General features: G+C 53.0%; 1 protein-coding gene across 1 annotated transcript in view; it reads right to left on the reverse strand.

Annotated features, from left to right (window-relative positions):
* Positions 1 to 12470, reverse strand: part of KCNH6 (potassium channel, voltage gated eag related subfamily H, member 6) — a 126504-nt gene extending 114034 nt beyond the window's left edge. The window contains exon 1 of the mRNA XM_015429128.1: positions 12395 to 12470. Within this exon, the coding sequence (XP_015284614.1) occupies positions 12395 to 12470 (76 nt within the window). The remainder of the gene's footprint in view (positions 1 to 12394) is intronic.
* Between the last annotated feature and the right edge of the window lie 1167 nt (positions 12471 to 13637).

A 13637-nucleotide genomic window follows, 5' to 3' on the forward strand; every position in this document is an offset into this window, starting at 1 on the left:
TCCTCATCCAGCACTCTGAAATGGACATGCAGAATGGCCCACCTAGCTCAGGTAACATGTTATTTCCTTGAGTTTTTATTTGTCTTGATGACCTGCCTGGTCATGCCAAATAATAAAACACAGGGGGTCAAAATAAATTTCTTTTAACTCCTAGCTACCAAATGCCTGTCTCCCTCCCCCTCCCCAAATAATGTTGACATTCAGATGATACAGGTATGTTAGGAGAAAGAAGCAACAGAAAAGGTGAGCCAACCATTTGCCTAGAGATCTTGAGAAGAAGCATGGAAAAGAAAAAGCCCATGAGGTAGCTTTGGTGGATCAGAGAGCTACAGAGTGATATTCAGCAACGACAGACATGCGTATCTCATCTTGACTTAATTTGAGGCCTAGTTTGCATCTGCTTATTTTTGAAAGTTAGTTCTCCCACACTACCATGATCTGACACACACAGTCCAAAATTCTCTGGTCTCTGTAAAAATCACTGTCCCGAAGAAGGTGGTGACCAGACTCACTGGCATGAAAGAAAGAGCAGTATGCTCAAAAATACTTCCCAAATGAGACCCCAAACCACCACATTCTCTGTTCATAGGTCTTACCAACGGCTTTAATCCAATCTTAGCTATACTTATAGCTTAGTTACTTATGGATCTAACTCGCTCTAATTACAACTCTAATTAGCTCTTCCTGACAACTAAACCCCCCACATGTAATGGTTGAGGAAGTCTTGTTTCACTGTATCTGAAGAAGTGTGCATGTACACAAAAGCCCATAGTATAAACCCAGAATTAAACTTTGTTGGTCTTAAAGGTGCCACTGGACTCAAACTCTGTTCCACCGCAATTTCTGTTGCTCTAAAACTCAATATAAAAAGGTAAAGGTTCCCTTGCTCGAAAGCCAGTCGAGTCCGACTCTAGGGTTGCGAGGCTCATCTCCGTTTCAAAGCCGAAGAGCCAGCGCTGTCCGAAGATGTTTCCATGGTCGTGTGGCCGGCATGACTAAACACCAAGGCGCACGGAACGCTGTGACCTTCCCACCGAAGTGGTACCTATTTATCTACTTGCAATGTCTTGCTTTCGAACTGCTCGGTTGGCAGGACCTAGAGACGGGAGCTCACTCCGTCATGCGGCACACTCGGGTCTCGAACTGCTAAATGACCAACCTTCCACAGCCTGCAGCTCAGCATCTTAACCCCTTGAGCCACCGCAGCTCAATATACTCAATATACAAACATACAAAGTCACAGACATACAAAGTCATTTATGATCGCATTAAAATGCCTGCAGATTCACTCATGCAGTGTGAACCATAGAAATGGGAAGGCACACCTCGCTTTTCACACCCGGTCACCCCTCTGCACATTCTACAGTCACACACTCTGCGTTTGTTTCCAGCTCTGCTTCCTGGCTCTCACACTTCCTCTCCGTCTTGTTCAGCACTTGCTCTGTGCCTTGGGGCCAAGATGAGAGATGCTGCCAACACTCAGTCCCTCAGGCCAGAAGATGAATTTTAATGAATCGACATCATGGCAACCATTATGCTTGGAAGAACTCCCTCGTCCCTCCCTTCCTGTTCACGCCCTCCCCTTTCCCTGGGCCGGCAGGGCAACAGCTGCTGCTAACCCGGCCGTTTGGTGGTGGCTGCTGACATCCATGCTCTCTTCCTCTGAGCCTCAGCCGTGGTTCTCACAATGCTCACGGTGGTCTCAGGGCACGCTGGGAACAGAAGTCCAGAGGGTGTCCGAAATCTCCGTGTTGATTTAAAGCATTTCTACTCCTGTCCTCAACCAAGTAGGCTCTTAGGGCACCTTAGTAAAAGGTAAAGGTCAAGGTCTCCCTTGCTCGAAAGCCAGTCGAATCCGACTCTAGGGTTGCGGGGCTCATCTCCGTTTCCAAGCCGAAGAGCCAGTGCTGTCCGAAGACATTTCCGTGGTCATGTGGCCGGCATGACTAAACACCAAGGTGCATGGAACACTGTTCCCTTCCCACCAAAGCGGTACCTATTTATCTACTTGCAATGTCTTGCTTTCGAACTGCTAGGTTGGCAGGAGCGGGAACTAGAGAGGGGAACTCACTCCGTCATGCAGCACACTCGGGTCTCAAACTGCTGAACTACTGACCTTCCACAGCTTGCATCCACAGCTTGCATCCTACAAAGCCACAACATTATATACATATTGTATATATATATACACACACACTTATATTAAATCAATCAGCAACATAAACCTCTAAAGCAGAAGTATCAGACTCATTTGTCTTGAGGGTTGGATCTTACATAAACGTGACTTTGTCGGGTGCCATAAAACGTAACGCCCGGTCCTGGAGGTACAAAGCTCATAAGCTCCAAGTTGGTGTATCCTCACCACAAAGCCTCATGGGCTGGGAGGGGGGGAGCAGAGGGAAACCCACGGGGTGCAGCACTGGGCAGAGGCTCCCAGCCTACTTACTTGACTGCTGCAGACGAGGTCGTTCCACCGTGCTGGAGCCACAATCGGAGAGGCTCCACCCACTCCCCTCCCCGAGCAGTCTCCTGTCCCCTCCCTTGCTCCAGTTGCCTTATGTTTGACACACCTGCTCTACAGCAACAGAATAACGAAGGCCCCATCACACGGAGAATTAGCTACGTGGTAGAGACGGCTGCCGTGCGGATTTTACGGGCGCGATCACACGTGAACATCTGGCAAGTGTCCCACACCCATAGGCAACGTGTGGCACCCGGCTGAAGAAGCGGAGTTAAAAGATAGTAGGAAAAGTGCAGTATTTTCCGGAAAACGTGCAGCGCGGGCGGGCGTCGGATCGCGGAAGCGCTGGTATCCCGTAGCATCCAGTGCCCGTCTGCGTCCCGTCTCACACCGGACGTTTTGTTTAAGCCTCCATGGTATGCACACAAATGTGGAGCTGCGCATGCCCACTGTTCTATGGATACACTTCCGTGGTCATGCGCAGGCGGGACCTCTGGCTGGGGAAAAGAATGCCCTTGAGGTCGGGAAGCGGCAGCTTGCAATCGCCACGTTTGGGATTGTGCCATGCCGCTTCTCCCCCCCCCCCTTGCCACACTTCACTGTCGACTTGTGATCGCGGCTGGGAGCATGTGCCCGGAGCATCGGGGGGGAAGTCTGACCGCGATACCACGCTTCATTTTGCTCCGGAGCAAAAAGCCTCACCCCCCCGGATTATGACACACTTCCGGTGATGTCAGGGGGTGTGGCATATGCTAATGAGTTATGCTAATGAGTTCCCCTAGCTCTTTTTCTACGAAACGACCCCTGCAATTGCCTAACCTGGATGTGACCAGAGCATGGATAAACCTGGCGAGCTCTCCAGGAAGACTTTGACTGTGGTCCCAACTCGTCTCGATGGCCACTTCTGAAGCCGCTAAGCAGGTTCTGCTGGCTGAGAGGAGGGCTGGAAGGGGAGACTGGCCTGAATTCCCTGCCCCTGCCCTGGCCTCCTCTTTTCCCTCTGAAAAAGTAGCCGCACCCTCTTGCCCCCCCGAACTCTAGTTCATAACAAGCCCCAGTGAGCCTTAACAGACACGCAGTTAGTCAGAACTACGCCTGTGTGGACCACATTTCCCAAGCTGCCCTAGGCGTAGCCGGGGGGGGGGTTGTTGAAGGTGCTGGGGAAGGCGGGCGGGCGGGAGACCCCCTGCCCCACACAGCCCACGGCAGGGGAGAAGGGAGGGGGGGCAGGTCAGGACTTGCAAGCTGAATTCTGACGTCAGAATTGGGCTTTTGGGGAAACTGAGCTATTTTGCTGATTTATTGTGTCTAGCTCAATTCAGAGGCGATGGTGGGGGTGTAACTCATCATTACCCATGAGTCACTGCTGAAGCTGGGATCAGTGCTACGTCAATCTTTAATAAGATAAACGCCTGTAAAATCTAAATTTTTAATTCTTACAACCAACAAGAGCTTTTGCAAAGCTTGTTGGCAAATGTTGTAGACGGTAATCTTGTCCATGCTTAGCCAGAAATAAAACTCACAAAGGTATCCCAGCATTATCAAAATAATGGATTTGCAGACGTGCTCTGCTTGACAAATTCTGCTTATTTGTAAGGAGAAAGGCAGGGTACATGTGTTTTAATAAGTTAAAATAATTGCTCCAAAGGCCGGGCTTGCAGCACTGTGAAAGGGGGGAGTCCCTCCCCCCCGTCCGTTCTCTTGTGGGCTGATTGGGCCTCCTGAAGTCTCTGGCACGTGCCTGTCTGATGCCCCTCTGCCCTTGTGGCTGACGACACAGCCTTTGCTTCTCTGTCGTCTCCTCCTCCTCTTATCACTCCTAAGCTCTGCCCTTCTCTTCAAAGAAGTCAGAAACTCGTGGGCACTCCATGAAACTGCTGAGCGGTCGGGTTAGAATGGATCAAAGGAAGTCCTTCTTCACCCAAAGAGTGATTAACACATGGAATTCACTGCCACAGGAGGTGGTGGCAGCTACAAGCATGGACGGCTTCAAAACGGAATTAGATAAGCATATGGAGCAGAGGTCCATCAGTGGCTATTAGCCACAAGGTATAGACAGGAACTCTCGGTCTGGGGCAGGTGATGCCCTGTATTCCTGGTGCTTGGGGGGGGGGTCAACAGTGGGAGGGCTCCTAGTGTCCTGGCCCCACTGCTGGACCTCCTGATGGCACCTGGTATTTCTGGCCACTGTGTGACACAGAGTGTTGGGCTGGATGGGCCTTTGGCCTGATCCAACATTGGCGACTCTTATGTTCTTATGTAAGCTCTTCGGAGCGGAGGTTTTGCCTGGAGGCAACGATAGGAGCAAAGCTTCTGGTGTCCCTGTAAGATTTCCAAGGGAAGAGATGGATTCAGGCAAGGTTCCCTCTAAGCTGTGGAGTCTTGTGAGCAAAAATTCTACTTTGTGAGCGACTGGCATTAAAGTTGTGAGCAAGCAGTTTGGCTACTGCATAAATGAGTTTGCTCTGGAGCCATCCTTCCTGAGCTAAGACAAAAATGCGTGAGCCGGAGGCTAAAAAACTGTGAGCTAGCTCACACTAACTCAGCTTAGAGGGAACATTGGATTCAGGTGCTTTGCCATTCCCTGCCCAACTCCTAGCCAAGGTCAACCCTGTTTAGCTTCCAAGATCCGATGAGACCGGGCTGGGCTGGACCAGCCAGGTCAGAGCAGATTCAAATGGAAGTCAAGCCCTTCTACAGCAGCCTAAAATGCCCCCTGAAATCTCCTCCCTCTAGGGAGAGGGGCTCAATGGAACCGGAGTGGGGGCATTTGGGGCTGTTGCAGGCGGAAGCTGGGCTCCAGGAGTGTAAGGAGACCTCTGGGAATCTAGAAGTCCTTCTGGCTGACTGTAGAACTGGCGTGCTGTCCACCAGGCCCTAAGGTTGGCTGCCTTTACTGAACTTTTCTTTTTTTTAACCCCGAGGTGAATCTGTACATTCCAAATCTGTTAGAGAGATGCACAGAAATTGCCTTTGTTTTCACAGTTATTTTCTTCTGAGATGTCTCATTTCCCCATTTTAGTAATTAGTCCCATTCATTTTCTTTAAATGCCTTCCAGAAAAAAAAGATTCAGGGTAAATATATACACATAAAGTCCTCAAGCAAGCCACACACTGAAGCACTGAGAAGTGCGAAGACCCCACGCCGTGGCAAAGAACCCCGGCCACCAGTGTGTCGCAGGTTTTCCTAGACGTGGCCAGAGGGGTGGAAGCCCAGTTCGGAAATATCCCCAACGTTCAAGTGCTTGCTTGCAGAGGGAGCAGAGGCAAGTGTTGGGAAACGCAGGGAAACACACGTGGTCCCAAGTAACAGATGATCATAAGCAGGGTCCAAATCCACATCGATGACATCTGTTTCTAAGCAAACCCTGAGCAAAGCCCCGCTCCTTCCTGGGCCTCAACCTTATTTTGGGGTGTGAAACATTCCCCCCCCCCTCCACCAAAATACTGAATGTGAGCCGGCTGGGGAGAAAAAGGCTGAGAGAGATGAAGGCGAGCAATCTCCCTTATGCACACACTTCATTTTGGTCTTCAAATAAACCCCATCCTGATTTCTTCACACAGGAACGAGAAATTGCCTCTCGCCTCCACCCCGCAGAGAGGGGTCTCTCTCAGGGGCAAAGTGCCTCCCCTGTGCTGCAGCTATCGTCCAAACAGAACTCCCACGGCCTACTTTTCCACGGAATTAAATAAGCCGGGGAAGGTCAGCGCTCTCATCCCTCTGGTTCATCCTGCCTCTGGTGCTACTGATGGCAGCAGCAGAGAACCTCCCAAGAACTGGAGCAGGCAGCAAGTGAGGCATCTGCTGGTCTCCGTTTCCATCACCCCACCACTGGTCTCAACTGGGCAGGCGCACACGCAGAGCGTAAGATCAGACGCCATTCTTTTACCATTTGGGTTCTTTATGGCGCATTGCTAAGGCCAGCTGGAAAACTGCTCAGGATGGCAACTAAATCCAGACCTGGCATAATCCAAAGACTCTCCACCGCATCTAGTGGCATGCTGCTACTGCGGCACGCTGGCCCTGTGGCTCTGTGTAAACCTCTGCTGGTGCAGCTCAGTTTGCACTCCAAGGCTCGTCAGACCACCTATGGTCTCTGCAGGGTCCTAAAGGACAACTGATCCTTCCACCACCTCCCAGTGTCCCTCACAGCCATATCTTCATGAGAAGTCCAAAGACAAGCACTGTACAAAGCTCAGCAGACACCCCACAGCCTGGATCAGTGGCCAACCTTGGGTCATCCTTCCCAGGTGTTTGGGGCTCTGGCCAGCAGCTCCAAGGTTCACAGCAATCCCAAGAAAACCTGCAAGATCCAGGTTTGCCGACAAGGAGATTTTGGTAAAAGTATCAAACTTACAGAAAAGGTGCAGGCTAACCCCAGTCTACTGAGCCTCACACACACACAGCAGGGCTAGCTGAATCCCGGATGAGATACACAGCTAAAACCGAGCATCTTATACCCTAATTCCTGGCTACAAGTCAAGAACAGCATCATCAAAACTACATCCTAGACACTGAGAGATCTTGCACCTGGTACTCAGTGGTGGAGGAAAGCAAGCCAGCTTTCTATGTAAGAACTCGGGAGGGTGTGAATGAAAATACTCTCTTGAGAGCAGCCTGCTGGCCATCCTCCCAGGCAACGCAGAAACTTAGCAAGATCCAAAATGAAGGAGGGGGTGTACAATCCATTTGAAGGTCCTGACCCTTGGGCTGAAAACCACCGTTTTATATATTAGGGGACATGGCATGCTCTCTCTGCTCAGAATATACATGCGCTTAGAGGGCACTTTGGTGATCAGAACTCTAGATGTAGAGCCCACTCTATTGTTCTGCCCCTTGTTGTTTCCTGCGGCTGGGGTGATGCCACGTGATACCCCACCAGTGCTGGTGTGCTTGGCAGGCTACTTCCCTATGTGGCAAAAGGGAGGGCGGTGGCAGCTGTTTCCAGGCAGTTGCCCTGTTCTCAGCTCCTCAGACTAGGCCTTTAGGGGCATTTTCTTGCCTTTGTGACTGGATTGTCAGATACGGATATTGGTGTCACGGTAGAGCCAGGAAGGCAGGCAGACAGGGGGAGTCACAATACAAGTCCAAAGGTCAGCCGGGAGAGCAGTCAGCATAGCATTAAACAAGTCCCAAAACACCAGACAAAGCCGTAGTCAAACGTTACCAGAGGTCAGAGTACAGGGAGCAAAGCCGAGGGCGTGGTCAAGTTCAAAGCCGGAAGTCAGGAGCCAGAGCAGTCCAAACACAAGCCGAGTCCAAAAGCCACAGAGTCAAACAGGAATCAAGGTGCAGAGCTTCTGGTTCTACGAACGAGGTTGCCAGCACAAATTGCTCATGGCCAGAGGCCCTACTAAATAGTGCTCTGGCCCATTAACTCATTAGCACCTTTGTGCGAGGTCCTGGCTGCTGTTAAAACTCACGGCTCAAGGATCTCTGCCCTCTTGAACGTGCTTCTTTTCGTCGGCTAGCCAGCTCCTGACGTCTCTGATCCCTAAGCCTACGTACAGGTGGGGGAGATGCAGGTGGTGAGCTGCTTATGGCCTGCTCAATCCCAGGTGCAAACCGTCCTGTAGTTGACTCAGATTGCTGTGTATCCTCCTCAGTACTCACAGTAGGTGCAGATCCTGATGCTTCTTCAGCTCTTAAAGGCACTGAATCCTCCCCTCTTAGGCTATCAGGAGCTGGCTCTGGGGCTGAGTCAAGGGCAGGCATGACAATTGGTGCTGCACTGCCACCTGGGGCCTAGGATTGTGCTGCCCTGCATTAAACTGTATAGGATTCAGACTAGGCACATTAGCAAATATATTTGGTAGGTTTTCCCCTGGCTTTAGACAGAAACACATTTTGGCATTCAGGCCCAACTGGTATCAGGGACTGCACTCTTCCCCTAAGGCACCCTGCCCCTGAAACGTCAGGTAAATAGGAGAGAAGCCCCAGGGACTTGCAGGGGGATCTGATTTCCTCCTCCACTGTCCACACTTTCCCTTCCCTGAGAGTTCTCCTTTTCACCCCCTTTCCTGCTTCTCTCTTCCATGCCCACCAGCTGGCCTACCTTCCCCTCCCCTGGGCAGCCTCTCCCGAGAACACCCGGGCCCAGCTGGGCAGTGGTTGGCACCAGTCCAGGACCCAGGTGTGTGGTGGCTGCTGCTGGGGCAGAACAGAAGATACTTATGCGGTGGGGAACCTGCAAGGACTTGCAGGGGGCACCTCACTTTCCCCACACCTTCCTCTTACAGCTAGCAGCTCCCATATCCTCTCCTCTTTCCATGATGTTTCTCCTTTATTTATTTATTTACTTAGGGGGTGGGGGGGAGAGGTAGCTGTGAACTCCCTGCATTGGGCAGAGGGTTGGATTAGATGACCCTTGGGACACCTTCCAACTCTATGTTTCTATGATATTTTTATGCTGCCTTTTCAGAGTCCCACTCAAGCTGGCTTACAATTAAAAAACACAATATAAAAAGCCATTAAAAACAAACCTTTGGACATAAACAGCAGGAAAACCCCCTATCATTAAAACATAAGCTGATAATATCCCTAATGAAAAGCCTGGGTAAAAATACGTCTTTGTCCTGGAACCTAAAAGAGTGTAAACTTGGTGCCAGACAAGCCACAGAGGAGAGGCCATTCCAGGCCTGAGGGGCCACCACAGAAAATGCTCTGCCTTTGGTCACCACCCGCCTCACATCTGGAGGTGGGGTCACAGAGAGCAGGGCTTGCGAGGCAGAACCTACTGGGCAGGCTCGAGAGTACGGGGGGGAGACAGTCCTCCGGGCACCAGGCCCCCAAGCCATTTAGGACCCTAAACATAAGAACAGGCACTTTGAATTGTGGCTGGGAACAGACGGGCAAACCCTGAAGATCTTTCAGAACAGTCCTTGTAACCGGCCTCTGAGACTAGCCCGAGTTTCCAAGCCATTTTCAAAGGCAGCCTCATGCGAAGCCTGTGGCCGTCATCAGTGTTCCCTCTAAGCTGAGTTAGTGTGAGCTAGCTCACAGTTTTTTAGCTTCCAGCTCACACATTTTTGTCTTAGCTCAGGAAGGATGGGGCTCCAGAGCAAACTGATTTATGCAGCAGCCAAATCACTCACTCACAGCTTTAATGCCAGTAGCTCACAAAGTGGAATTTTTGCTCACAAGACTCCACAGCTTAGAGGGAACACTGGCCGTCATCTGACCTGGATGCGATCACTGCGACCTGGTCTCCTTCCCACCAGACGACCTACATTTTGATCTGCCCCAATCTCCAGCTACATTTATTCATTATTTCACTTCATAGACACCCCACCTTTCTCGCCAGTGAGGATCCACAGCAGCTTACATCAGTCCCCTCACCTCCATTTTGCTCTTACAATACACCTGTGAGGCAGGTTAGGCTGAGAGGGACGGAGAGAGTCTGGCCCAGCATCACTCAGTGAGCGTCCACCGCAGAGTGGGGGTTTGAACCTGGGTCTTCTATCGCCTAGTCCGAAATGTTCAGCCCAGCATCACACTGGCCTTTGTAAGGTGGCTGCTGATGAACAGCAGCAATGTCATGAATGTCATGTGGGTATTAAGTTGCCTGGTGGTTGCTGTCAGGCCTGGTTACAAAAAGTCCTCCCTCGAAAGCCAAAACAGCCCTGGAAGGGGCCTGCGCTTCCCCCCTGCTTTTTCCATGACAGAAAACAAGGCTTGAAGGCTGCCAATATTTTTGTGGTTCCCTAGCAATAACAGCCACTCAAAAGGCATCCTTTTCTTAAACCACAGGTGCTGCTTCTTTTTTTCGGGGGGGGGGGATTCACCCACCTTTTCCTAGTTTTCCAATTGTCCTGCAAACGTGACGCTTTTCTCGGGTTTGTACAAAAATCTGTCTTGTCTGTTCATGGCCCAATGTCCAGATTTAAATATCCACAGATGGTACCATGTTGAGGATTAAGTATATTGATGATGCCTTTATTCTATTAAATTTTTCACTTCAGAGCAGGCACAGAGAAGCGTGCACCTTGAAGCGAGGGTTAATCCTTCTCTCCTTTCTCAGGATCCTCCAGTGCAGGGTGGAGGGCTGTTTTTGCTGGTTGTTCCCCTTGTTTTAATTTCAAATGTGAAACACATTTCTAGGTTTAAATGCATCGACCTTTATCAACAGTGCACTGAGTGCACCTTTTAAAAACTTTTGATAGAGAGTTTTTGACTTTAAATGGTGACTCTCCTTGTGCAAGTTTAGATGCCTTGTGTTTTGCTACGGCTTATTTGCTGATGCAATAAAGACTACGTGTGTAACGTTGCATCTGCTGGGGAGGGGCAAGAAATACGACTACAATGTTGCAACGGGCGATAGATCCCAGCTGCAGGGGAGCGGGGGGGGGGGCTGAGAGTCAAGAACAGGGCATGACAAGCTACCCGGTCGCCGTGGCCCATGAAGGGGGGGGGAGCCCAAGGGCCGTAGCTTGGTGGTTCTTGGCACAACTGAGCTTGGTGACGGAAAGCTGCCTGCAGTCCAGGATTTCAGCTGGGTACAAAGCAGGATACCAAAGGGCGTGGGTGGAGGCTTACTGCTGGAATTGGTTTCATGGTCGAGGTTTCGCTCTGTGTTAGGGGGGAACTCAGATGCTGAGTCTGAGCAATGGTGGCACAGTTAAGATCTCACAGAAGCCGATTGTTCCGGTCAAAGCGAGTGATTTAGGATGCTTCCCTGGGATCGCCCTGGGCTTCTCAGCCGGCAGAGCAGGGGAAGGGGGCTGGCGGATGGATGCATTTGTAATCAGGCCTATTGCTGGCCTCCTGGTCTCTCCGGACATTCCTGAAGCACTTAGGCCTGCCGGTACAGGGAAAAAATATCTGCCCCTTTCTTTGCAGTTTTGCAAAGAAAAGGGGTGGACAGTCCTCAGGCCACCCACCCCCGGGGCCTCTCCTGCTTCCTTTGCCAAAGACAGCCGATGCAGGTCTACTGAGCGAGGCAGCCTAGCAAATTCCAGGACTGGAAGTCAGAACGGAATGAGAGGGGCCCCCCCGGATGTGCCCGTTTCCCTCCTCCGTTGCGTCCCACTTTGCGTGAGCCGAGGCCTTCTCCTCTCCTCTCAAAGTGGTCCACCCTGGAGGTTCTGTGTAGGTTGCCAAGTGCGTCTGAGCAGCCCTGGGAGGCTTTGAAATGAGACTCCAGAGAGTCCAGAGGAAGGGTCCCCCTGCCTGCCCCTCGGTGTCCAGCGGAGACTCTGAGGCTGAGGGGACTGTGCTGGCGTTTGATCCGCTGTCTCTCCCGGGCCGCACTATGGTGTCGACCACCAGCACTCGGTTCTGTGCCGCAGACCCAAAGTCCGGCAGAGGGAATTAGCCCCTGGACTGGCCTTCCTGCTGTGCTGCGTACCCTGAAGCTCCCTGCCTGCCTGCCACAGAACCCCATGAAAGGCTACTGATGGTGTACATTTCCCCTGGATTCCGGCACGTTGCCCCCATGCCACCAGAGACCCCAGGAAGCGCGGCAGCTCCTCCTGTCTCCCCGGCTGCCTGGCAGAGTCAGGCACTGGCACGAGAGATCCTTCCATTCACCCAAGACTGGGCAAAGGGGCAGAGATGCACACACACACACACACACAAATATATATATTTAAAGACGGGAACACTGTCTCAAAGGATAACCCCCCACCCCCCCAAGAAAACTCTAGAGTAATGACTTCTCTCCTAGTTTGCTAGTGAACAAACCTCCTTTCCCAGAGATTTTTTTAACCGCAACCTGTTCCACTATACTAATATAAACTGTATTCCAGACAGAGCCCCCCCCCTCCCCTCCCTCTCCGATTTCCTCCGGGAGGCGTGAGAGTGTGGCCATGTCCACAGGGTCCAAGGTCCAGGCAGGAGCAGGAGGGATGCCGGCTGCGGAGGCGCTTTCCCCCGGCCGGGGGGGAGGGAGGGAGGGGTGGGGGAGGCAGACAACAAGGAAGGCGGCGACTCACTCTGCCCCTCGAACTTCCGGATGATGGTGTCCAGGTAAGTGTTCTGGGGGGCCACGTGGCCTCTCCGGACGGGCATCTTGGCGCTCCTCTGGCGGGCGGAGGCCGGTCCCGGGCCAGGGAAGGGGGCGAGGAGTGGCCGGGCGGGCGGCCGCAGAGGCGCCTCCGCGCGGCTAGACGCCGCCTCTCGCTCTCGCTCTCCCTCCTCGGCGCGGGGGCTCCCTCGGCTGGGCTGCGGGGCGCGGGGCGCGGGGCGGGGCCCCCTCTGGCCCCCCGAGAGGGGGCGTCGTCATCGGCGCCAGGGAGGCTGGAGCGGCCCGGGCCGGAGAGGAGGCGGCGGCGAGGCAGGGCGCGTGCCGGGCGGGCAGGACTCCTGGCTTGGCTTGGCTTGGGAAGGAGCGCTCCGGCGGCGGCGGCGGCGGGAGGCGGGAGCTGTCCACAGGTCGCGGTGCTGAAGCAGCGCCTCTCCCCGGCGGCGGCCCGGCGGCTCATCCGGCGCTGGGCGGAGGGGGGCCGCGGGGAGTCAAGGGCAGGCAGGCAGGCAGGCAGGCAGGGAGGGGCCGGCTGGCCGGCTGGCCAAGGAGGCCAGGGAGGCGAGGCGGCCTTTCGCTCCGCTGGGCAGCTCTTCTCCTGCGTCCCAGCAAAGGTGGAAAGGAGTCTTCACTTGAGCCACCTCCGGCAAGAACCAGTTTTTATTCCCGCCTGCGGGTGTCTTGAGGGGAAGGGCTTGGATTTGAAGGCTTCTAAAAGGTGGCTTGGTCGTGTAAGTTTGTTAAACTAGACAAAGAAGAAGGCAACCCCTCGAAACAGCCTGCAAAAGAGGAAACCGCCCCAGAGGAGGGGAGAACGACTCCGGACCACACTCGATTCTGAAGAACCGGTGCCCTTAAGTGGGAAACCATGGCCAACTGGCACGGAAGGAAGCGGTATAGCAGGAAGAGAAACCCCGAGGAGGACTGCTCGCAAGCCGACACAGATAAGAAAGTGGCACCGAGAAGACCTGAGTAGCATCAAGGTCAGCCACAAAGCAAGAAGCCGAAGGCCTTGCGAAGAACACCTGCGTGGCTACGGCGGCTACCGGGATGTTTCGGATACTCTTCGGACAAATGAAGGCTATTCTTTCCTTCAGATTGAAAGCGCCTCCCTCCCTCCCTCCCTCCCTCCCTGAAGATGCCAGCTTCTCTCCGGACCCTTCCTCGCGCTCTCTGGCCGGCGGGAGGCGCCCTGACTCAAGAGGCGGGGCCAG

This window comes from Gekko japonicus, unplaced genomic scaffold (assembly GCF_001447785.1).
Source record: "Gekko japonicus isolate JY-2015 unplaced genomic scaffold, Gekko_japonicus_V1.1 scaffold2189, whole genome shotgun sequence".
In the NCBI taxonomy this organism is placed as follows: domain Eukaryota; kingdom Metazoa; phylum Chordata; class Lepidosauria; order Squamata; family Gekkonidae; genus Gekko; species Gekko japonicus.